The sequence below is a fragment of the Azolla caroliniana genome, unplaced genomic scaffold (genome assembly GCF_043228905.1).
Source record: "Azolla caroliniana isolate FFs.n. ecotype wild unplaced genomic scaffold, voAzoCaro1.0.p SCAF_7, whole genome shotgun sequence".
Lineage (NCBI taxonomy): Eukaryota > Viridiplantae > Streptophyta > Polypodiopsida > Salviniales > Salviniaceae > Azolla > Azolla caroliniana.
Genome location: NW_028230442.1, coordinates 3,573,340 through 3,596,058, shown reverse-complemented (window position 1 = coordinate 3,596,058; position 22,719 = coordinate 3,573,340). Strand labels below are relative to the sequence as shown.

The window sequence follows — 22,719 nt, the reverse complement described above, 5'->3', positions numbered from 1 at the left end:
AAAGCACACGATTGCCTTTTTAACCACAACCTACATTACCAACATAGGTATAAGGACGAAGAAAATTACCACCCATGCAAACGTGATTGAACGGACACCGAGGATCAGAGAGTGTCATATAACACAGGTAGTCTTACGCACAAAGGGTTCTGCAAGCTTTCGTCGGCCAATGAATAGCACAGAAGCTCATAAAAAGGCTATAAACCCACGCGGTGTTCTCTTTAAGCTCTATAAAGGAGGTCTGACATGTCTGGACGGGGGGTGGCGTTTTTTGTTCCCGAAAACGCAAGACGGTCTATCGGGGGTTCATTCAGTCACACCTCGGAATAATAAAAATATAATGGCACTCATTTTCTAGACAGAAATGCAAAAGGGCATTTTGAGGAAATACGAGAAAACTACGAAGGGGGCCGGGGGCATCTCCTTGGCAATAAAGGAAAAACTCAGACGTATTTCCGCAAGCTACCACTTCCTGCCTTCTTCTCTGGCTTACGGAAAAGCACGAAAAGGCTTTCGCTTCGCAGGTCTAGCTAGGGTTGCTCAGAACGCAGAAGAAAGAAAAGAAGGCACACAGACACACACAGACAGAAACCCTAGCAGCTTCAAAGATGGTTCTCGAGGTACGCCTGTCTTCCCTTTTTTTCTCTCCTTGGAGAAGTTTTTGAATCATGATGGTCTTGTTTCTTGTCTTTCCTGCACGGAAGAAGATTCTTCATTATCGTACGGCTCTTTCGTTTCTTCTGCTATCCGCACAGACGAAATCTTCTTCCTTCTTGTACAGAAAGAGAATCGTCAAGGACTTTATTGGCACAAGCATCATCAAGATCACATTTCTTTCCTGTGATCGCGATGATCGTCTCTTTACTTGTTATCTATATAGAAGAAGGATCGTTAAGGTCTTCTTTTATTTGCTGCCATTTTTGCGTAGAAGGATCATCAAGATCTTATTTTTGTTCTTTCCTTTTGCACCTTAAGATGAATGATCAAGATCTTCTTTCTCTCTTGTATTCTCCACACAAGAATCATCTCGTGCTCTCAATGCATATATTGTAATCTCTCTTCCTTGTTGTCCTGTCTGCACAGAAAAATCACGAGGCCAATAGTCCATCATGTAATATCCTTACATAAGAATAATTTTCTTTCTTTCATCCTCCTCTTCCCAACAGAAGAATTATCAAGGTCTTCTGCATTTGTTATCTTCTCCACGGAGAAATCCCGTTTTTCCTTATATTCTCTGCATATATCAGATCAATGGTCAATATATCCTTGGTGTATTCTCTGTTTCACAGGCTACGATGATCTGTATTGACAACTCTGAGTGGATGCGCAATGGTGACTATGCTCCCAATCGTTTCCAGTCTCAAGCGGAGGCCGTCAATCTCATCTGTGGAGCAAAGACACAGGTTTTTTTCCAAACTTCTGTTATTCATTCACTTTTTGTTACCTTTTTCTTTAGTTTCCAATTTTCGTTGCTATCTTATTTTTAGCTTGTCTTTTTATTATTTGGTTTGATTCTTACTACCTTCTCTATGTATTTAGTTTTTCTTTCTCTCTTCTTTTTTCCTCTTTTGTTTTGGTTTCCCCTCTCCTGCACCCTTTTTTGTCTACCTTTTTTTTCACTTTGTTTTGTTTCATTTCAGGTTCTTCATGGTTTTATTTTGTTTATCTAGTCTAAGTACATTTTTGTTCTGCAGTCGAATCCTGAAAATACAGTAGGAATTCTAACAATGGCTGGTAAAGGAGTTCGTGTGCTTGTTACTCCAACAAGTGATCTTGGAAAAATCCTTGCTTGCATGCACGGTCAGTATTTTCTTCTAGTATATGTTTGATTTTACTGAATTACCATGGAAAAATTATGCTGTTCTATCCTTATGCTATATTTTTGGGATGTGTAATCTGGTCAGAATTTCACACAAAATCTGTTGTTGGGACATCATTCTTTATTAAATGGCTAAGTTTTCTGTCATGCATGAATCAAATTCAAGTTATGAGAGAATGCCACAGAAACTACACAGGGAATCGTTTATTCTTTATAAAAATGAGAAACCTCTTTGCCAAATATTTCCAATCAGAATTTTTCCGAACTTATTAAGTGTTATAATGAAGGAGGTCATCTTTTCCTTAAAAACATTAATCCAAATGCACTTGCTAATTAGCTCACTTGTTCACCAGGGGTTGAGATTGGAGGGGATGCAAATTTAACATCTGCTGTACAGGTAGCACAGTTGGCCCTTAAGCACAGGCAGAACAAGCATCAGCGTCAGAGAGTTGTCTTGTTTTCTGGGAGGTATGATTTTAGCCAATGTTTTAAAAGCCACCAAGATCAGTGTAATTTGCAATTGCACATCTTGAAAATCATCAGTTCAATGGGAACTCGAGAGTAGAAAAATGTGACAAATTGGGAATACTGGCAGAAGAACCTTGGAATATGTGAAATATTCTCTTAAATAATGTCTCATATGTGCAATCTTGTGAAGTTATTTTAACTCATAGGGAAAACTATATTTTCAACCAATGTTTATAGCACACATATTCTTGGCTTCTGGAGCTTTGTTTTTGATAATGTAAGTTTTCATCTGTGAATTGTGATTGAAATTTCTTTAAAGAATGCAACTTCCTTGCTAATGATGTAGTCCAGTTGCAGCTGACAAGCAGATAAAACTTGCTAAATTCAAGAAACTCTAGAAGGAAGTTCTTGCTAGATATTTTCTAAGATTTGAAATGTCATGAAGTTATTTTCACTCTTTGCAAAAACTGTATTTTTGAACTGTGTTTATAGCTCATGTATTCTTACCTATGTATCATTGTCATGGTGCATCAAGAGCTTTGTTTTTGATAACGTAATTTTTTCACTTGTGAATCGTGATTGAGATATCTATGAAGATACAAGTTCTTGCTTACAATGCAGTCCAGTTGCAGCTGACAAGAAAACTCTAGAGTCCATTGGCAAGAAGCTTAAAAAGAACAACGTGTCACTGGATATAGTCAACTTTGGAGAAGAAGAAGATGGGAAGTCCGAAAAGCTTGATGCTCTTTTAGCTGCTGTGAATAGCAACGACTCAAGTCACATTGTGCACGTGCCAGCTGGTTCTAATGTTCTTTCAGATGTGCTAATATCGTAAGTTGGATAAAGCAAGCAAGACCATACTGATCTGCATTAACATATATACGTGTACTTATATATGTATATGTTTGTATGCATGTGTATGTGTTGGCACACACACAAAGTGTCTATTAGCACATATATTTGTGGATATGCATGTCTTTCTCTGGCTTGATCCGCTTACAAATTTGTTGCAGCTCTCCTGTATTCACAGGCGATGGAGAGTCAGGCAGTGGCTTTGCTGCCTCCGCGGCAGCTGGAGCTGCGGCTGCAGCAGCAGCAGCTGGTGGGGGAGCTGGGTTTGAATTTGGTGTGGATCCGAATCTTGACCCTGAGCTTGCCCTCGCGCTCCGTGTTTCTATGGAAGAGGAAAGAGCAAGGCAAGAAACGGCAGCCAAAAGAGCTGCTGAAGCTGCTTCTGCTTCTGCAACCACTGTCACTGCCACTCCCCAAGATGCAACACAGGAGAAGATCGAGAGAGATACTTTGATGGCAGAAGTGCTTAGTGGTATTCCGGTCACTGGGAATGCACCAGTAGACTATATGGTAAGTACTGCTCACAATAACTTCCCTATACTTATCCAAGCCTCATGATGTGAAATGATAACACCAGTAGACTATATTATAAGTAATTTTCAGTGTATATATCTTTTCAATATAGAGGGGCATAATATGAGAATGCCACATTGTTACTGGTTTATAATAGTTGATTGATTTATAGATGAATGTGTTAATCAAGGTGCTATGATGGACAATGATATATTAGCTTTCTTATACAATGTAACTGGTAAGAGTCTATTGCAAGTAATGTTTACCGTGAATATCTATTCTATCGAGATCTTATTGATACATAATGATAAGATGAGGATTAAAAACACGTGATGATGGCTTCAAGATGTACATCTGTTAGTGTTAGTGTGGTTCATGGTATATTGCTTTTCTTATATAATGGAAATTGTAGAAGAAACGTTCCCTCATGATGTGTACCAGGAAGATGAAGATGCACTTTTGGAGCAAGCGCTTGCAATGTCTATGACTGAAGGAGTAGGTGCCCCTAGAAGTGCTCGAGAAGACACAACAATGACAGAAACTGATCAAGATTTAGCATTTGGTGAGTTCTGTAATTGAGGATCTTTTACTTTCTTGATTTTGTATTTTCATGCAAATGTATGAGAGTTATTTGTATTTTCTATCACCCCCATTAAAAGGATTGTATGTTATTTGGTCCTTCCTTGTTATCTCTTTCTGGAGTTTTATAAGATTGAACTTATACTTGGGTCATAAAAAGATACAGAGCGTTGGTCAAAAATGTAGGAAAAAGCATAGTGAGTTTTGTAGTGAAATTCAGTAACGTGGGTACTTTTAACTACCGGCATTGGCTTGTGGACCATGGGAAACAAGGGTCATTAGAAAATTATTAAGAACATTTTTATCTGTGAATAACAGGGGTAATTTACAGTTTTGGGATGATTGAGATGCCAAATTTAAATGGATTGCAATGGTGGGACTAGGGTTTGATTGATTAAAAATGGTTAAATTGATGTAAAAAACCACTGCAAACAATTATATTAAGTTTACATTATAATTTATGGTGGAATAACGCAATCAAACATCTATATTAAGTTTATTTTAAAACTTATTCTGTATAACTGTTATTAAATGCATGTGTTAGCTAGTTTCTTTGCGTAGCTTGTAGTTTCCTGTTCACATTAAACAACTTGCATCACAATAAAAACAAGGGCACTGGCAACGATCTCATCTCAGTGTAAGTATCATAAGGAAATAGCACAGGACTGCATAAACTGAAGTTTTGAATTGACAACTCTACATGGAATACACAATAGTTGTGGAGGTATGATTGCGGATGCAGATAATATCATACCCATGCAAAAGGTCTATCCAATGGTAAGACCTATGAAATGTAGTAGTTGATGGTGGGTTTTGTCAAAAGGCATAATGGGCTTGAAGTAAAAAATCAGAGATCCTACAGTATGATTATGATTTGTTATGAGTTACAGATTTCCTATTAAAATTGACATGCTCTTGACATGCTTAAAGCAATACAATACAAAAGGAGGATAGCCTGAAACTGAAGAAAATTAAATTTGAGATTATATTTGTCTCCTCAAAAACACTTAAGAAACCACATAAATAGCCATTTGATGCTGTTCTTTAATATGTCAACTTATTGCTCTTTCATTCATGCACTGTTCAGTTTGATGTTGTCTGTGTGGTGACATTATTATCACATGGTCATAATTTGAAAATCGGAGATGATTATTGATAAACACTAACCATTTCGATGCTTGGCTTGATTTCTGCACATTTTGCAGCATTACAGATATCTATGCAGGAGGCTGCCACGACATCTGATGCTGAAATGAGTAAAGTTCTGGGTGACCAAAACTTTGTATCATCAATTCTATCATCGGTAAGGATTACCAGCGCTACAATATTCACATGCCTATATATCCTAGTGTGCAAAAATCTAACTAACAAGCCTTGTTTGGGTTGAATCTATTGACATTGCTATGAAAGCTTCCGGGTGTTGATCCAAATGATCCTTCTGTGAGGGAAGTGCTAGCCTCTTTGCAGTCTGAGGAGGTCAGAAGTTCATGTGTTCCGTTTCAGTATATACTAATATTTTGTGAAGTAAATGAGAATGTTACTGACATTCTGATCTTTCTACAGCATCTCAAATCTAGAGACGATAAATCAGCAGAGAAAAAGGAGGAAGACAAGACGAGAGAACCATGAGAAGATGATGTCGGGCTCAAGGCATCTGTAGTTTGTGTTTCTGTTATTATTCTGCTTTATACACTACCATTTGTTGTGATAATGTGGCAGACATACTAGTGCAAGCAAACTGAAACGGTTAACATTAATTATCGGCAATAGAACATGGATTTGGTAACCTGTTAAACGTTTGTTAAGGATCTTGAAACCCTGTTAATTGTTTTGTGTAAGACCTAATTATGCTGCAGCTAGTTTTTCAAAGCTAGAAGTTTTTAAAATCCAAGAGGCTGTTTTTTCAAATTTCTTGAAAATATTATGATTTTTCTGCTTTTCGTTCATCATTTAGTCGAACTCAACTTCCCTCCGCAGAAATGAATAAGAGCAGGCCCAAGAGCACTTGCTCCATGAGAGTGCTTAATGAGCATAAAGCACCTGCTGAATTCTGTCTTGGAATGATTATCATTGTTGTGCATTTAGTATTTTTGTAGGTATATTTGTGAAGACTTTTCAGAAATCCAGCAGTAGTTAAACCTGTGCATTATCAATAAAGTGTTGTGATTGGTAGTAGGTGTAGGGCTGCTTGCTATTGTGGAATGCCACTTCTGTCATTGCATATGCTAGCCAGAGAACCTCAGCTTGTGTCAAGGTTTTGGGGTTGTTTTATTGCTATGGTCTGCAATGAAGCAATCACAAGTGGAACTACTGAAAGGGGTTACTGAATGATGTTGCTGTGTTCTTCTTTATCAAGGAACCTTGCACTACTCTTTTATTGATGATCAGTGACACCAATGACTGACCATTATAAATGCAGCTATGTCCAATCAATTCAGTGGTAATATTTATAACAATGATCACTCATTTTCACTTATAACTCTAGCACTTGACTGAACCACTCTATTCTGCACAAAGGAACAGTAGAGCTCAATTCTCATGTGATGCAATTTAGAATCTACACGTAAGCATGTCCTTTAAACTAAATTTATAAATCCAATTGAGTTATAACTACCAAGCTGGGCACACAACCAAAGCATGGAGAGAGATCCACGCTGATGGCATTGCATGACTAATATTGAATACTGGAGAACCATGGGAAGCCAGCTCATGATGGACAGGCCCTAATCTGATGGTGGATAGACCCTATTCTGATGCTAAACTAAATGACCAATAATGGACATCATGATAACATTGGAAGCGCATCTTAAGTTGAATTAAATTCTGGAAACACTTTATAAGAGGTCCAATCACAGAAACATTAGGGAATTCGGTAAACAATCAATGAACATCTGCTAGCACATGGGATTTATTCTGTTTATTCTGTTTAACAAATAATAAACCACCATAGAAAATAAACAAGTCTATAATGCTGAATCAATTATAAGATGGAATTATTCCAATGTTTACAAATAATATACAATCAAGAACCAAAATCTGCATGTTGCCTTTATCTTCTTTCAATTTACATATGCAACACGGAGGATTTTTTCATGGAAGAGAGTATAACACTTGTAAGCTCTTTCTTTCATCCTTATCATAAAAGCTTGCTAGGCTATAGTCTGAGACAATAAGTGACCTTTTACTCGACAGCTTTGCTTCCTTGTATGCACGAACTATGTCCTTTCGTGTTATCATTCCTATAACCCTAAACATAGACATTGTATCAAGCGCCTTCTATACAAAGTTAGAAATTAAACACAAATTAAATCACATGCCTAATTATACAAGTTAAGAAATTAAATCTCATGACTGCATTCTTTTATTCAATTGTCATCTTAAGATACAATCGGATTTAGAATGAGAATGTGGAACTTCATATCTAATAACAGATGATTGTGTTAATTAAACTCTAGTCAATCCCTTTGTACCACGTGGGGTAGTCAATTTAAGTCAACATGATAACCCATCCTTATACCTCTCCCTTGCTGTCTATATTTCCACAGTCCACTAACAATTGTAGATAGCTATATTCTGCCAAGGAAGCTAAAACTTTTACGCAACAAACATCCATCTCTATTTTCAACACAACGTTTGAGATTCATTTAGAATAGTATTGACCCATATTTAACAGAAAACAGATGAGATCCACTTAGAACTATATTTTCCAGATAATAGATGAGATTCACTTACAATTGGCCACTAACATGAAGATGATCTCTCAGGTGGTGTCAGATTCATTACTCCTAAAAATGATTGTGACTGTTCACTACGAAAATGTAAAGAGGCTCATAATGGTTAGAGGTATAACTATCCCCCAGGGGTTTAGGGTTGATGAATGGCATTTTAGGAAATGACGAAAACCTTCAGGCATTTGAGGAAATAAAGAAAAGGCTGGGGGGTAACATAGTGATTAGACAATTGACAGTACTATTCCGAGATATCCTTGTAGCAGAAGCTTTGTCCTCATCTGGCAAAAACCTTTTTGAAGCACATACAAAATGGGCAAGGAGAACTTGTCATCAAGGAAATTGATGGAATTTATCGGAGATTGAATTTCCAGGGGCCACCAAAAACACAGGGAAGAACTCCAAAACAACCCCGGGTCTTTCTTTATTTACCTAAACATGTTTGTTAACCCTAGAAAGAAATAAAAAGGGAAATGAATTGACAGTATAATTGCCCAGCTAACACATGATCAAGGAAAAGGGATGATTTGACCATTACTTGCCCAAATAGCACATTTAGGGAAACAAAATTCAAGGGAATTTCAGATTTTTTCCCAAAAACGTAGATCCTCTTGATACAAACAAATTCTCAGATGTGGTCCAAGCCTATGGAAGCATAATAACATCTAAAGGGATGAATTTGATCTGTTTTATTTTATCACAGTGCATAATAAAGTTGATATGTGCAATGATATGTGTTTGGAGGCTAAATCTGTGTTTAAAATTGTCTAAATGGTAAGAATAACATACTTGTTACTTGCATCTATTACACACAAGTGTCGAAGTCCCAGAGTTCGAAATATGACATAGACTCGCTGGGCTGAGCATTCACCACAGACCTGAAATAACACTTTCATGAAATCAGTTTTTGGACCAAAACATGATATATTAAAATCATATGATCTACCAAGGTAACGGGATAAATCTATCTTGAACTTGTAATAGAAGGTAGGAGTCGGCAATGGTCGCCTCAAGCCTAAACCGGACCGTTAAACTGTTGTTAAAAGGTTCAGCGGGTTTGGTTTGGCTTGAGCCATGCTTAACCAGCTAACCAGTTAAGCCATTTATATACTTTTCAATTGATTAGAGAGAGAGGGAGAGATAGGGAAGAGAGATAAGTAAAGGTGTCACAGCCACACAGTCCCAAAAACTGAGAAAGAGGGGAAAAAAGCAAAAATTAAACAAAAAATTCACTAGCCAGTTTGGAAATTGGTTCGGTTCGGCTTGGTTCAAGTTTGAACTCCCCCAAACTGGTTAAGCCTTAACCTGTTTGGCTTGGACAATGCCAAACCGGTTAAGCCGAAACTGAACCATTGCCAATTCCAAATAGAAGGTGCTCAATGTTCAAAGGAAACATTGTTGAGATTAACAGAGTGAGGCATCATGAAATGGCGTTTCATATCTGTGTTTCAAGAGCAGTTACTGAGAACCACAAAATGCTATCTCAAAATTTTCTTTTTTTGTATATCATATATCAGTCTTTTAAAGATCAACGCTATGCTATAGGAGTGAGAAAGAGCAGACTTTCTTTTGCTTACAGTCAATGGAGCACGATTCATGAATGGCCTCAGATCAAGGGCATCTATCCTTTTGATTGTATCAGATCCTTTTAAATCCTCTGTATTTTGCAATTCTCCTATCCCATCTAATCTCAATTTGTTCACTGCTTCTGGAAGTGATGAGAGACCTCTATGATGAGGATTATGAGAATAATGGTAGACTCGCATTTTATTTTCGAGAATCTGTAGTTCTTCCAACGCCTTCTTTCCTACGTGGACTTGTCGCATGAGATTGTAATCATTGAGGGTATTGGGAATAACTTGAAGAAAAGATCTTTGTTCCAATTGAACAAGAAGTTGATGTCTAAGGATTAATCCCACTAACTTCCCTTTTCTGGCAAACTTTTTATCTCCTGAACATCGGAAGACTGGAAACCCATTGTGTTGATTGCTCTGTAGAACCTTTACAACTTCTGATACAGGTACAATCTGAATAAATCATTACTATAAGTAATATACTTTGAGCGCATACTTCTGGATTAAAGGTACTCAATAGATTACCTCCGGAAATCCAATAACATTTGAAGCCATGATATCAACAGCTTTTAATGAGATGAGTTCGTGTGGAGGTTCACTGTGCAAAAAATGTATGTTGCCTACAACAAGTTTATCTTTTCAAATAGTTTCCCAATACCTAAAAATTCTCTTTTGAGATTTGAAACAGGCTGAACTAAAGTCTATATAAGGCCATACCTAATGATTCCAAGTCTGCTTCATACGCACCAACAGCATGGATATGATGACTGATCCAATTGGAGATTACAATAGCAAGTATAATTGGAATTAAAAATTCAATGTTTCCGGTACCTTCAACTACAATAACCACCTGAACGAAATAAAAAAGAACTGATGTTAGCTTCAAAACTCGTTTTCAATGCCTTATAGGAGAAAACTATGTCAGAGAGGTGGGCCTAATGATTAATAGTTCAAGCTTCACAACAATTCCTATGGTGCACAGTCAAATCTGATCTCTTACAATCATAGAGATGAAGCGAGAGGAAGGTCCTCCTAGTGAAGTCTTCAGGAAACCATTCTTAATATTATCAATCCAAATGTTTATAAATAAGACAGGATACGAAGATTGTGATTAGTAAAGAGTTGAGAAAATATAGACAAGTACAAATATTGGCCCCAAATCCGACCGCAACTTTAGGTTCTTTATATTCTTGAACATTTCAGAGTCAACAAAGCTTCTATGTGGACCCATAAGATCTCACATTACTGGCTCTCTTGTTGAAAACTCTAATCTTCACATTCTCAGAACCTAAGTTTTTGACAAGGGAGGCCCATGCGACAGGCCATTAGCTCAGTTGACCTGATAACTCCCATATGACTTTAAGGCGACCACACAAAAGGCAGTTAGTTGGCAGGTTTGAGCCATTAATCAGCTGTGCGTACTTCTACAACAGACACAGGCCTTTTAGTAATTTCCTTAATTTTCAATCGAACCAGATCAAAAAAATTTGATTAAAGTTGTTTCAGTTCTGACTGACTTTTTTGCATGAGTTCCCACTCCGTGGTGCACTAAAAACATGCATACAATTTCAGGTACAGGTAAGATGAGCATGCATGCAAAATCTAAGCCCTAGATTCAATTCCAAACTTAATAGGAATATCTACTAAATCAGTTAAACTGATTCACACACAAATTATCTTATGGAAAAATATAGCTTGTTATGTATTTGAATATTTGCAAAGAATGATCATGCATACGCCTCAATGCTAGAAATATATAGTCACATGTCATATTACCTTCTTAAAGATGAAATTATGGCCTTTGTGATTTACTACAGCATTCCACAAATGAATACACCACTTTTCCATATCAAAGAGAATCAACCATCATTGTACAACAAATTAGCAGTCCGCATACAATGTATTGAATAACTCCCATAAACTTAATGCAAAGGTCAAAATATTTTGACAATTTCAAACAAAAAGAAGTGCAGATATCCTACCTTAGAAACTTCTTTAGCAGATCTATTTGTCAATAAGGCAATACTTCGAATGAAAAATAATAAAGTACGCGACAAGGCCCCTTCAAAACATTGTATACTACATTTTTGCAACAGACCAATGATATCTCATCTTAGTAACCCATTTCAGAGATGTATTGCTAAAATATGGCAAATCTTGCGAATTGTATACTATTTTTTCACAATAGACCATTTTAGAAATTGTATGAAATTATAATGAGTAAAAAAATCAAACTGCTGCAAGAATGCATCACACATATTGCCTCAATTTTGGGGCCTTCCAATAATAGTCCGAAATCTGAACCAATAAGGGATCACCCACTTTTAAAACATGCTATCAATGCCCAGAGCTTTGGACTTTGAAGAAGCCTTTAGTAAGATTGAATTAAAAGGTTCATTTTCAAGTTGAAACTTATTTTCCCGGGGAACATTGGAGACAAATCATCTAATTTCTTTGATGTTTAAGCTGTTTCCTTTGCGCAATACAGATTTGTGCTACAAAGTCATATCACTAGCAATATACTGATGAATAACTTGTCTTTAAATATGCAAAATACAGAAAACAATGTGACAGGAGGATAGGTATCACCTTAATTTCAGTTTGTTAATGATAGTGAGCAAAATATAAGGTCCTATACATGAGCTCATGTCCTATGAAACCCAGATTTGTTCCAGAGATGCATATCACTAGGAATATAACAAATGCATAGATTCTCTTTGAATATGCAAAATACACAAAACTATGTGACATTAAGAAATAAAGAAATAGTAATTGCCCAAAGTTAGCACCCAGACGTAGGATGATGAAACAGCAGTTAGACATACCAAGGATATTGTGGAGCGAAAGAGCCCACCAAGCATAGATGTTGCACCTATTAGAGCATGAAGCCCGGGTTGGATATTTGCCCTGCCATTAAACCAAATTGTCACAAACAGTTTTCGTCTGGTTTCATATATTTATTTATTTTTAAAATTGATACGTTGGGAAAATATTCTTGAAGACAGTCCCAATCAATGATCCAAATGATGCTCCAACCTGAGGTTAGTGCACGAAAAATTAGGACCATGCATTGAAAAGAATACATTGTATTTTCAGATGCACTCACCATCATCGAGGGCATGAAGATACCACCAGGAGTGGCTACACCATAGGAAAGAATGAACTGTAGGAAGAAAGAGCATGCATATATTGACAGGCTTCTGACGGTGAAGTATGTATCAGTTGAACTCCCAAGTTGCAGAAGATGTGTGATTGTCTGCTTGGTCAAATAGTTGAAGTTTCAAATCCACTAAAAAATGAAATACTGCTACTCATTACTGAGCAAACTTGTTCATTGCTTAGGTCTTCCAAGAACAGAAGGGAGTTGACTCAACATCTTAACTGCAGAAGTCTTACTGAGATATCATAGAAAGGCGAATTCCTTTCACATCCAATGACCAAAATCTTAGCTACAAAAGCATTACTGGGGTATCATAGAGAGGTGAACTCCTTTTAGATGTGTGAAATCAGTTTTTGTTCATGAGAAAAGATTGTTGCAAATTGTTGGATGCTAAGATGTCCAAGAATAAAGCGTCATATGAAAGGTTCAAGTATCATAACAATCAAAGAAAGAAGGAACTTGAAGGGATAAAGTTAGAGGCATTTTTCAGAAGTAGAAAAAAGCGAGGCATGGATATGAAGATTAGATAGATAAAAAAGCTCATCACTTCTTCATCCGATATCTAAATTGCGAAAGAAAAGATGCATAAAAAAGATGAAAACAAGAGGTTTCCAAACATATCTTGTATGACAAATTTGGGATTAAACAGGCGAAATAGTGGTATAAAAAACGCCTCACATAGAATCATGTCTATAAAGAGGAGGGTTTTCTTAGCCATAGGGAGAAGGAAAAAAGAAGAATACAAGGTCTACAAGATGTGAGAAGGGGCTTGGTAGAAGAGGGCAGGAAGAAGGAAAGTCTATTGTCATTTAGAATCATAGAAAGAAAAGGGGTTCTATGGAGTTGTATTTGTATTTGGAGTCTAAGAAGTTTGTATTGTTCCCTTAATAGTATAATATACCATTCTTATATCTTCTTCTTCTCTTCTCTATCTTTTCTCTAGCTCTCTTCATCAATATGTAATGACATAAGTGAAAAGATAATTAATTCATTGAACCAGATCCAGCATCTTAACAACAAACAGTTACTGTGGTATCATAGAGCAGATAAGTTATGCACCTCATGTGGAACTGAAAAGAACAAAGTTGCCAAATCATTGTATACTTTCCCCTCCGAACCCTGTTCACAGTTGTAGGTAAACCAGAAGTCCGTGTCACTGTAACTGTTTACAGGTCATGTTTGCAAATTACAGAATGTTAACAAAAAGGAAAACAATATATAAATCCAGGAACCTAGGCCTTGAGTCTGGTACTTGAAATTCAACTTACTCTTCTGGAAGTTCTTGACAATGTCCAAAGAACAAAGGCAAAGTGAAGATTACAGATACACAAAGCAATGTGAGAATACAGGCCTCTAGTATCCTACAAACAGGAAAAAAGAACACTAAGAGAGAGACAGCGTATGAAATGTCTTTTGTTCATTACTAAGATAGTACACCTTGCAAGACGGTGTGAAGCGGATGGCCTTATCCAACCCAACCACCTATGAGAAATGTTCACCAATGCCCCAAGAAATCCAGCACCAATACTTGTAATTATGAATAGTGGTAAATCATAAATGGAAAAATCAGGCTGCCAAAGAAAAAATAAATTATTTCTAAGAATATAAAACCCTAAAAGTCATGCATAAAATAAAAGAGACAAATAAAGAAATTTGGATTAACCTCGAGTCCTTTGAGTGATAATGTTCCAGGAAGAGAGAATGAGAATGCTCTGTATAATAATGGGTACACTTCTGAATGTAAGGTTTTAGCAACCAAATCATTAATAAAATGCAGCATATCTAACTATAAATTTTGCTGGACTGCACACACCTCTGTGACAGCCATGACAACATCAATGCTGCAACAGTCGTACATACTAATGATCGCCACATAACCTGAAATTGATTTCCCATCATGTTTCTATATTACAGTTTGTAAAATGTCTGACTTCCAGAATGCACTTCTACCTTCCTGGACCAAAAGCTTGAAGCTTCCTCTAATGAATAAAGAACACCACCAACAGGTGCTCCAAATGCTGCTGCCAAGCTACAAAAAATGAAATTAAAAATAACAAAAAGGAACTCTGTATAGCAGCACCATGATGTCAAGTTCATTACCCTGCTGCAGCCCCAGCTGAGATGAATTCGCGACGATCTTTATCGTTATAAATACCCTGGTTATATTTTCAATGTTGGAAATTAATTTTAAATATTTAAGATTGAAAATAAATAATTGATAATGGGGCACAGCTCACAAATGGTAAGGGATTTCCAAAGCATCCTGTGGAAGAAGCTGACTTGTGTTTCTTGAATGAATCAAAACCACAGTGCAACCATGTTAAAGTAGAAGCAACAGCTGCACCAACATGCACCATAGGACCTTCTTGACCAATCTGTCCAGAAATTTAAAGGACTGGCCTAAATGAAACCATTGATATAGACATCAAATATTCTTAGATAAATCTTCTATATTTCATCATACGTTGGCTTGATAATGCTCTATAGGCTATATTAACCAACTGAGGTACACTAATCCTATACTGAGTCCTATATTTAAATTCGCCAACATAATAGCATTCTCGATAGAGAACTATATGTCACCAGAGAGAGTTGATAGATCTAACATAGAATCAGTCACTTTTATAACGAATCTATGAATCCAGGCATGGGCCTTACCCAGAAAAAGAGCATCATACATCAGAACTTTATGCTTGATGCCCAACTATTTCAAGATAAGAATAATAGCTTTAGTCGGGACTAAATACCTATGCACACTTGCTAGCTGCAGTTGAGGTTACAGGTACAAAAGGATTTTAAGACTACAAAAGAGGTCTCGCCTACTATAAAATGATCCTTAATAGTGAGATTCCAAAATCTTTCCCCTGTTAATTTAGAAACATCTCAAACAGACTTCTTTCAATGTCAACATTGAGCATACTAAAGCACATTTATATTAGAGGCCAAAATGTCATGTGAGCAACTTACAAACTTTGTTGTTCCTGTGGAATAATCTCAAGCATCGTGTCAAAAAACAATTCCAAATTTGGGGCAAATTTTCCACAATGGTGGAGTGAATTTCTAAAGCAGATTTTATAAGTGATCTAATACAATGACAATGACGATGCATTTTTTTCATGTTTCATCATTCGTTCTGCTGGCAAGTTTGTTGTGTGAACACAATGCATTAGAAGCCTACATAAGGCATTTGACAATGATCTTCCTGAGACATGCACAATCATAGGGTTTGTATTCAAGTAGAAAGAAAGAAAGAAATTCATGTACAAACAGCCAACAACCAGACAACCAGGACTGAGTTGACCCAAAAAGATGGTGGTGGAAGACATTGTTAAATCTTGGTTGGAAGTTTGACAATATGAATGAATAAATGATTAAAAAAGATATAGTAAAGTCTTTTACAAGACCAAACAAGAGATTACATCTTAATTTTTGTCTCACTTTTGAGAACAATAAACCAAAATAAATGTCACAGGGTAAAAAAACTTAAATAGGATAAAAAGTGACTAAAATATCTTGTTATCGGTATATGTAAGATTCTCTAAGTCAAATGTATTGTAATTTTTTTCTTCGAAAGATCTCTATTATAGGTCGATTCAGAATGAAGAGGTCTCCAAAGTGAGGGAAGCACTTGTGATGGTGGGAGATAATTGCATTAATTTCAATGACAAGGATGGTGAGATCGTGGTCCATGGGTTTAAGGCCTACATGCACGACAAATTGCAATTGCTGAATCTATTGTAACCCCTTTGTAATGTCCTGGTTGGGAGCCCATTTGTGTAGCCCTTGATTGATTTGCCAAAACCTTTGCTTAAAGAGGCAATGGTATCTCTCTTACTTCATAAAAAACACTACAAGGACAAACATAGTGTTCTTCAAATTCCACTCCCTAATGACACAATTGGCAAATTCTTTCTTCTAGAGGTATTTCATATCTGCCTACCTCAATCTCTGACTAATGTGATGAAGTTCGCAGCTACCCTGTCAAATTGTGCAGCTCTTAGGATAGATGTATGTCCATATAGGATGCCATGATGGTGAATCCATCCTTCAATGTGTAAAAAGTGCCTTATGGTGGGCCATCTTCCTACCAGGTATTTTGGGGTTGATCCACAGTATCTGGTTTATGTATCAGTTCAGATCACTCTATTGTTTTCCACTTTGACCATGTTTACATGGGGGGAACTTAAGCTATATTCAAACAAGGGTAGCGCATTTACACTTATGCCATGTGACTCGAACCATTGTTGCATTTCAGCATACCAACAATGAAGATTTCCATGTTCACCAAGTTTTGATGGATATATCCATGTTTTTACGAAATAAGTGCAACCTTGAGTACCTAAAGCCATTTGATACATGTCATTGATCAAAATAATGCCTTGATGATTATTGGGGCTGCTACCATCCTTGCCCGGATTATATCATTGGACACCGATGCTTTGATCCTTATCATGCATGCAATCATTGAGACTAACGGTCTCTCTAAATCTTTTTACTTATTTGACCTGTTAAGACTTTGTCCCCGCGTTTCTACTCCATAGAGAAGAGTTTGTTTCTTACAAAAACAAGCTAAGTAAGTGCTCATTTCAAGTAAATTTAGTTAAGTTTGTTTCTACAAGCAGATTCAGAAATATATATCAGGAGCTACTTCAGAGACAACAGTTTTTGACTTTGATAACACACCATTATAGTAATTGAAATCTACATACTAGTGAAATTTTGAACTTACAGGCAATCCAGAAGATATCGTACATATTGTTCCCAAGATCTATAAGAAAACAAAAAAAAACAAATATTTTCATTCGAACTCCAGATATGGCATGTTTAAAGACTCAAGTGGGTCAATCAATTTAATGTCGATAAAGACCTTTGTCACAAGTGTCCTCACTCCTAAGAGATCAGGAATCTCATTGCCATTCAGATAAGCCATGACAAGTGTTACCTGCAACATATGAACATTAACAAATATATACTTGTGACATATGCATATGTACATAATATATATACATATTATGTGTGTATGTGTTTAAAGTAACCTTAGGCTCATAAAAGAATAAACATTGCATACCCCACCACCAGATGCAGCTGGAGCCCAAAATAATACTAAACAGCTTGACAGAGTAACCAGCATAATACTAAAACCTGCATAGCCTATGAAGGAAATCCAAAGCCCATGTTCTATCGTACTCTGTGTCCACGTCCTCTGCACAAAAGCTAACAAACATCTAAGCATATTTGGGAATGTTTCAGAGAAAGAAAATGAATAATAATAAAACAAATATATCCTGATCCTCAAAAGTACTTACTTTGTAATCTATTATAAGTCCCTGGAAATATGATATACAATATGCTATGCATCCTGTGAAAGAAGGAATGAAAACGAATTCAGGGAATATTATTTCTTGGTAACAACTTGGCTTTGTCGTTCAGAAGATTGCAGTTTGGTTTCCATAGCCTGAGCAGAGAAGAAAACAGAAGCATGGCTGAGGGAGGAGTAGCAGCATCCATCTAAATCATTTCCCAATAATCTCGACATTCAAAAAGTTTCAAATTGCTTTTCAAATAAAGAAAGGGAGGAGGCTCGAACCTCTGACCAAAGCAGTACGTGCTGAAGCACATTTGTGAAAAGCATTTCATTGCCTTCACATACTTATGTGTATAATATGCAGAGGAAATTGTAGCCATAAATTACATGCATAAACATCACTCATGTTGTAATTAATACTAAAGTTTAATACTTTATCACGTGAAGGTTTTGGGTTCAAGTTTGTTTATATACATTGCATTTTTGTCCGAAAATGTTTCATTTACTACGCCCAACAGAAATTGTTACAATTCTACCTTTCAATGTATAAATATTGTGGTGAGTTGGTAAAAATGTCTTTGCTTTGTAATGTTAAGGTTTTCTAGGTGGGATCAAGTCAAACGTGAAGGATCTAAGGTTACACGCTCATTGTAAAGCCCATTCACTTCAATTGCATTGTCATCCCAAAACAGTAAACACAATGGAGTGAGCCATACCAAGACCGTCACTAAATCTTTGATTTCCGCAACCCTGCCCAAGGATTGAGAATTCTATACCAATGCCAATGAAATCACAAATTGGGATATAAAGTGAGTGACAACATTTTTACAGAGTAGTTAACTCTCGATAGTGATAACCTACACAACTAGTCGAAACTTAATCAATGAAATCTATGAGCTTATTCTAATATTGTCATATTACCCCTAACATGGACATTACAAATGTTGTCATATGCCCGATGGTCATGAGTTTTGTTTTCTAACATCATGATTAGAACAACCCCTCACCATCGGTTCGGGGTCTATATATATTATACACAATCTTACCCATCTAGTGTTGGGGACAACATACTCACCAACTATGGCTCCGATAAGTATAGTTAGAGTCCATTTGGTGAAAGTGATTCCAGAATACCTATATGCAGAAGAGAGAATGGCCACCATGAGGACCACATATAACATGATAACCAAATTGGATTAACTCTATGTAGAGAATAAACAAGGAATCAAAACAATTGTATTTATATGCACAAATGGATACGTAAGGGATGGCTACCCACTTGGTGCATTTACCATGCATCCTCTTATTTCCTTCATTCTAGCTAATACTAGTAGTAAGCTCAAAGTAAGGAAATGCAAATCCTAAATCTAATGTAGTGCTACACGATCTCCCAATGTAGTACAGATCTATAGGACTCTACTCGCGGAACATTTTGTTAGATGGAAAGTTAACATCCAAGACTTATATTATTAATCATGATTGCTTCAATGTTTAGAAATGCTTCAAATCTCTAAATCTAAGGAAGCCTTCTGTTGTCAACCATTATTACTTGCTTTAATTTGTCTTCTATTGTTGATCATGATTCCTTCAATTTTAAAAAAAATATTCACTAGGTCGCTAAACCTTTTGTCATCCCCCACGATTACTTCAATCTAACTGCTTTAATATGATACGCTGATAAATCTTCTATTGTCAATCATAATGACTTCAGGCTAATTGCTTTCATTTGTTGATAACATTCAATTTCTTTGATATGTTATCTTCAATTTAATTGTTTTAATTTGCATTCCATCTGAGCATTTTTTTTTTCTCAAAACAGGTTAGCATACACCTAAAAATCACCTTTTCTTTTTATATAAAGGTTATAGATTAGATTACCCATAAATCTTCCTTTTCTGAGGTTTTTTGGCAGTCTTAGCATATACAATACTGTGAATGGGATCATAATCCAGGCTTTCGATGGTGGGGCCACTAGAAACAGTGTCTACATTACATCCTTCCCTTGTACAACATCCATCATCAACATTCTGTACACAATCGACATCCTTTACACGAGATTCATCATCATCAGACATGCTACCATGGACATTATTCACATAAGATTCATCATCATCAGAATAATGGTAATCATCATCATCATTGTCTGATTCCTTGAAGATTTCTTCACGCTCATGCATATTGCGAGATGCCGATTTAGATATAGGTCCATGGAGCAGCAACGGACTTTCCAGATCCACGCCTACAGACTGAGCATTGCCATTCTTTTCCATACTTTTGTATTGGTGGATACTGCTCAAAAGTGCCGCTTGATTTTTGCCAGGAACAAAACTGGATGATGTGAAGGAGAGACACAGATTCATCGACACTGCGAGGACATGATGAAGCAGAGATTCAAGGAAAAGGTGAGTGTGCACTCAGACGTGTGAGAGAGATGGAGCGATTCCGGTATGTCAGTCTGTCTCCATCGTCGTGGCCTAGGCCCTACACACACCACAGCGCACAGACAGCCTGGTTCGTTCATACAGCTAGTTGGCTATGGCTGGACGAAGGATTTTCCTTTCCATTCCTCCAAAAGCTCCATTACTGTTGGTTGGCTATGGCAGGAAGAAGGATTTCCTTCCCATTCCTCCAAAAGCTCCATTACAGTTCGTTGGCTATGGCAGGAAGAAGGATTTCCTTTCCATTCCTCCAAAAGCTCCCATTTCCTTCTTACAGAGGATTGGAGGGGACACATAATGAAAACAGCAAAGAGAGATGGACATGAAGACAAATGGGGAGATTAGACAAGAAGACTCAAGAGAAATGGTCATGAAGACACCAAGTGAGATTAGACAAGAAGACACTAGAGAGAGATGGACACGAAGACACGAGAGAGATGGACACGAAGACACGAGAGAGATGGACACGAAGACACGAGAGAGATGGACACGAAGACATGAGAGAGATGGACACGAAGACACGAGAGAGATGGACACGAAGACATGGGAGATATGGACATAAATGTCGGGACGACGGTGTGTGTGTGTGTGTGTGTGTGTGTGAGAGAGAGAGAGAGAGAGAAAGAGATGCATGTGTTATGTTGGACCATACACAAGGAGATGGATCCATCGATTCATCCATCCGCATGTATACATTTGCTGCAATATTACTATCCAACAATGATGCCCATGTTTGATTTAGCTCGTCTTTGATACGTGATCAATGTGTGAGTTATTTACCTCGCTTGACATAGTCTACGATGAAAACTTAGCATGGTCCATTATGTCTTTTTATCCACATCACTATATGTTGCATTGTTCTATTTCTTTATCGATCATTACTTCCATCATAGACGTTCACCACTATGGGAGAGCTTGCTGAATAGGATGTCATTCAAAAGCATCAAGGTTCACATAAAGACACATAGATGGAAATAAAGTGTTGAGAGCCTAGTTAAATATGCATATAAGGGTTTATTGGACCATAGAATAAATAAATCAATTAATCTGTCCATGCCCATCTACACATGGTGAAATGTTGCAATATTATCCAACATTGAGATCCATTGTTTGAATTTGACTTTGATACGTAACCAAAAAGTGCCTTCTTTCCCTCATTGAGAACTTGTAAAATGAAACGATAGCACAATGAACAATGTTTTTATGCACATCATTCTATTTTATGCTAGAAAATGCAGTTTTGGAAGGGTTAGTTTGAAAATTGCTTCCATTGTGATTGCTCTCCACTCTAGGAGTGCTCACGACATTGGTTGTTACTAGAGGCAATAGTAATGTGGATTCTCTAATAATAAGTTCGAGATTATAGTGAGAACATTATGTTGAATTTCATGAGAAAAATGTGGGTCATGTTGGAATGTTCTTCAACAATCCATTTTCTATAAGATGATGCTTGAGTGTGATCAAACAAATGTTAAATACTATGAGAAATGTATCGATCATGAAAATCTGATTAACCCATAGGGAGGTCAGTTGGATGATAATGGCAACATAATGTTATATTTCATGGAGCAAATGTGAGTATTATTCAATAATTTGTGGCACATATATGGTGCTAAAAAATGCACAATACGAGGGTGCAATCCTATTGACAAATGAATGTTAAGTGAAAACCTTGTTAAATTTTTAATGGGTTATTGAATGAGCTGAAAAGCTTTGGCATGATTTGTTTAAGGGAAAAGTACTAGGATACCCCTGGAAGTTCGTCTATTTACCAAAATGCCCCTGGAAGTTCCAAATTTACCAAACTACCCCTATGTCCAAAAAATTTCACTTTATAAAGTAATTATACACTCAAATCTTTGGTAAATAGGGCTAGTTCAGGTCCATTTCCTCCATCTTTGGTAAATAGGGCTTGTAGATTTGAGTGTATAATTACTTTATAAAGTGTAATTTTTTGGACATAGGGGTAGTTTGGTAAATTTGGAACTTCCAGGGGCATTCTAGTAAATAGATGAACTTCCAGGGGTATCTGGGTACTTTTCCCTTTGTTTAATTTACTTTCGTGCTTGCCAATGTTTCCTCATTAAATTCCAAACATCCATGTTAGTGATTTATGTAAGAAAAACATGTTGGTACTTTGTTGTGGGGTTGTTCTTAGTTTACAAAGATGAGTGTCATCACATGGTTGTCAAGTTTATAATGGAACCAACACATTGACTATTGAACAATTGAATACAAGCAAATGATGTGTAGTTGGGTTGCCTTTTTAAGCCACAATGGATG

At 36.7% G+C, this 22,719-nt stretch overlaps 2 protein-coding genes across 3 annotated transcripts; one reads left to right on the top strand and one right to left on the bottom strand.

Annotated features, from left to right (window-relative positions):
- Positions 1 to 483: 483 nt before the first annotated feature.
- Positions 484 to 6,139, top strand: RPN10 (regulatory particle non-ATPase 10). Its single transcript, XM_087322027.1, has 10 exons — positions 484 to 620; positions 1,290 to 1,403; positions 1,695 to 1,800; positions 2,173 to 2,287; positions 2,909 to 3,118; positions 3,301 to 3,649; positions 4,094 to 4,214; positions 5,437 to 5,534; positions 5,642 to 5,707; positions 5,795 to 6,139. The coding sequence occupies exons 1-10, from the start codon at positions 609 to 611 to the stop codon at positions 5,858 to 5,860; spliced, it is 1,257 nt and encodes a 418-aa protein (XP_087178153.1). The 5' UTR covers positions 484 to 608; the 3' UTR covers positions 5,861 to 6,139.
- Positions 6,140 to 7,193: 1,054 nt separating this feature from the next.
- Positions 7,194 to 20,487, bottom strand: LOC147861589 (uncharacterized). Of its 2 annotated transcripts, none has more exons than XM_087322025.1 (22): positions 19,877 to 20,487; positions 19,074 to 19,132; positions 18,000 to 18,052; positions 17,762 to 17,896; positions 17,561 to 17,635; positions 17,423 to 17,461; positions 14,931 to 15,068; positions 14,794 to 14,849; positions 14,644 to 14,722; positions 14,507 to 14,571; positions 14,357 to 14,405; positions 14,131 to 14,264; positions 13,962 to 14,054; positions 13,753 to 13,855; positions 12,640 to 12,789; positions 12,514 to 12,569; positions 12,359 to 12,440; positions 10,251 to 10,383; positions 10,059 to 10,153; positions 9,537 to 9,986; positions 8,749 to 8,837; positions 7,194 to 7,478 (listed from the first exon to the last, which is right to left on the bottom strand). In XM_087322025.1, the coding sequence occupies exons 1-22, from the start codon at positions 20,356 to 20,358 to the stop codon at positions 7,322 to 7,324; spliced, it is 2,772 nt and encodes a 923-aa protein (XP_087178151.1). In that variant the 5' UTR covers positions 20,359 to 20,487; the 3' UTR covers positions 7,194 to 7,321. The 2 variants fall into 2 exon arrangements, with proteins under 2 accessions (XP_087178151.1, XP_087178152.1); XM_087322026.1 differs by having other exon boundaries at positions 17,762 to 17,907; positions 19,877 to 20,014.
- Positions 20,488 to 22,719: the final 2,232 nt, after the last annotated feature.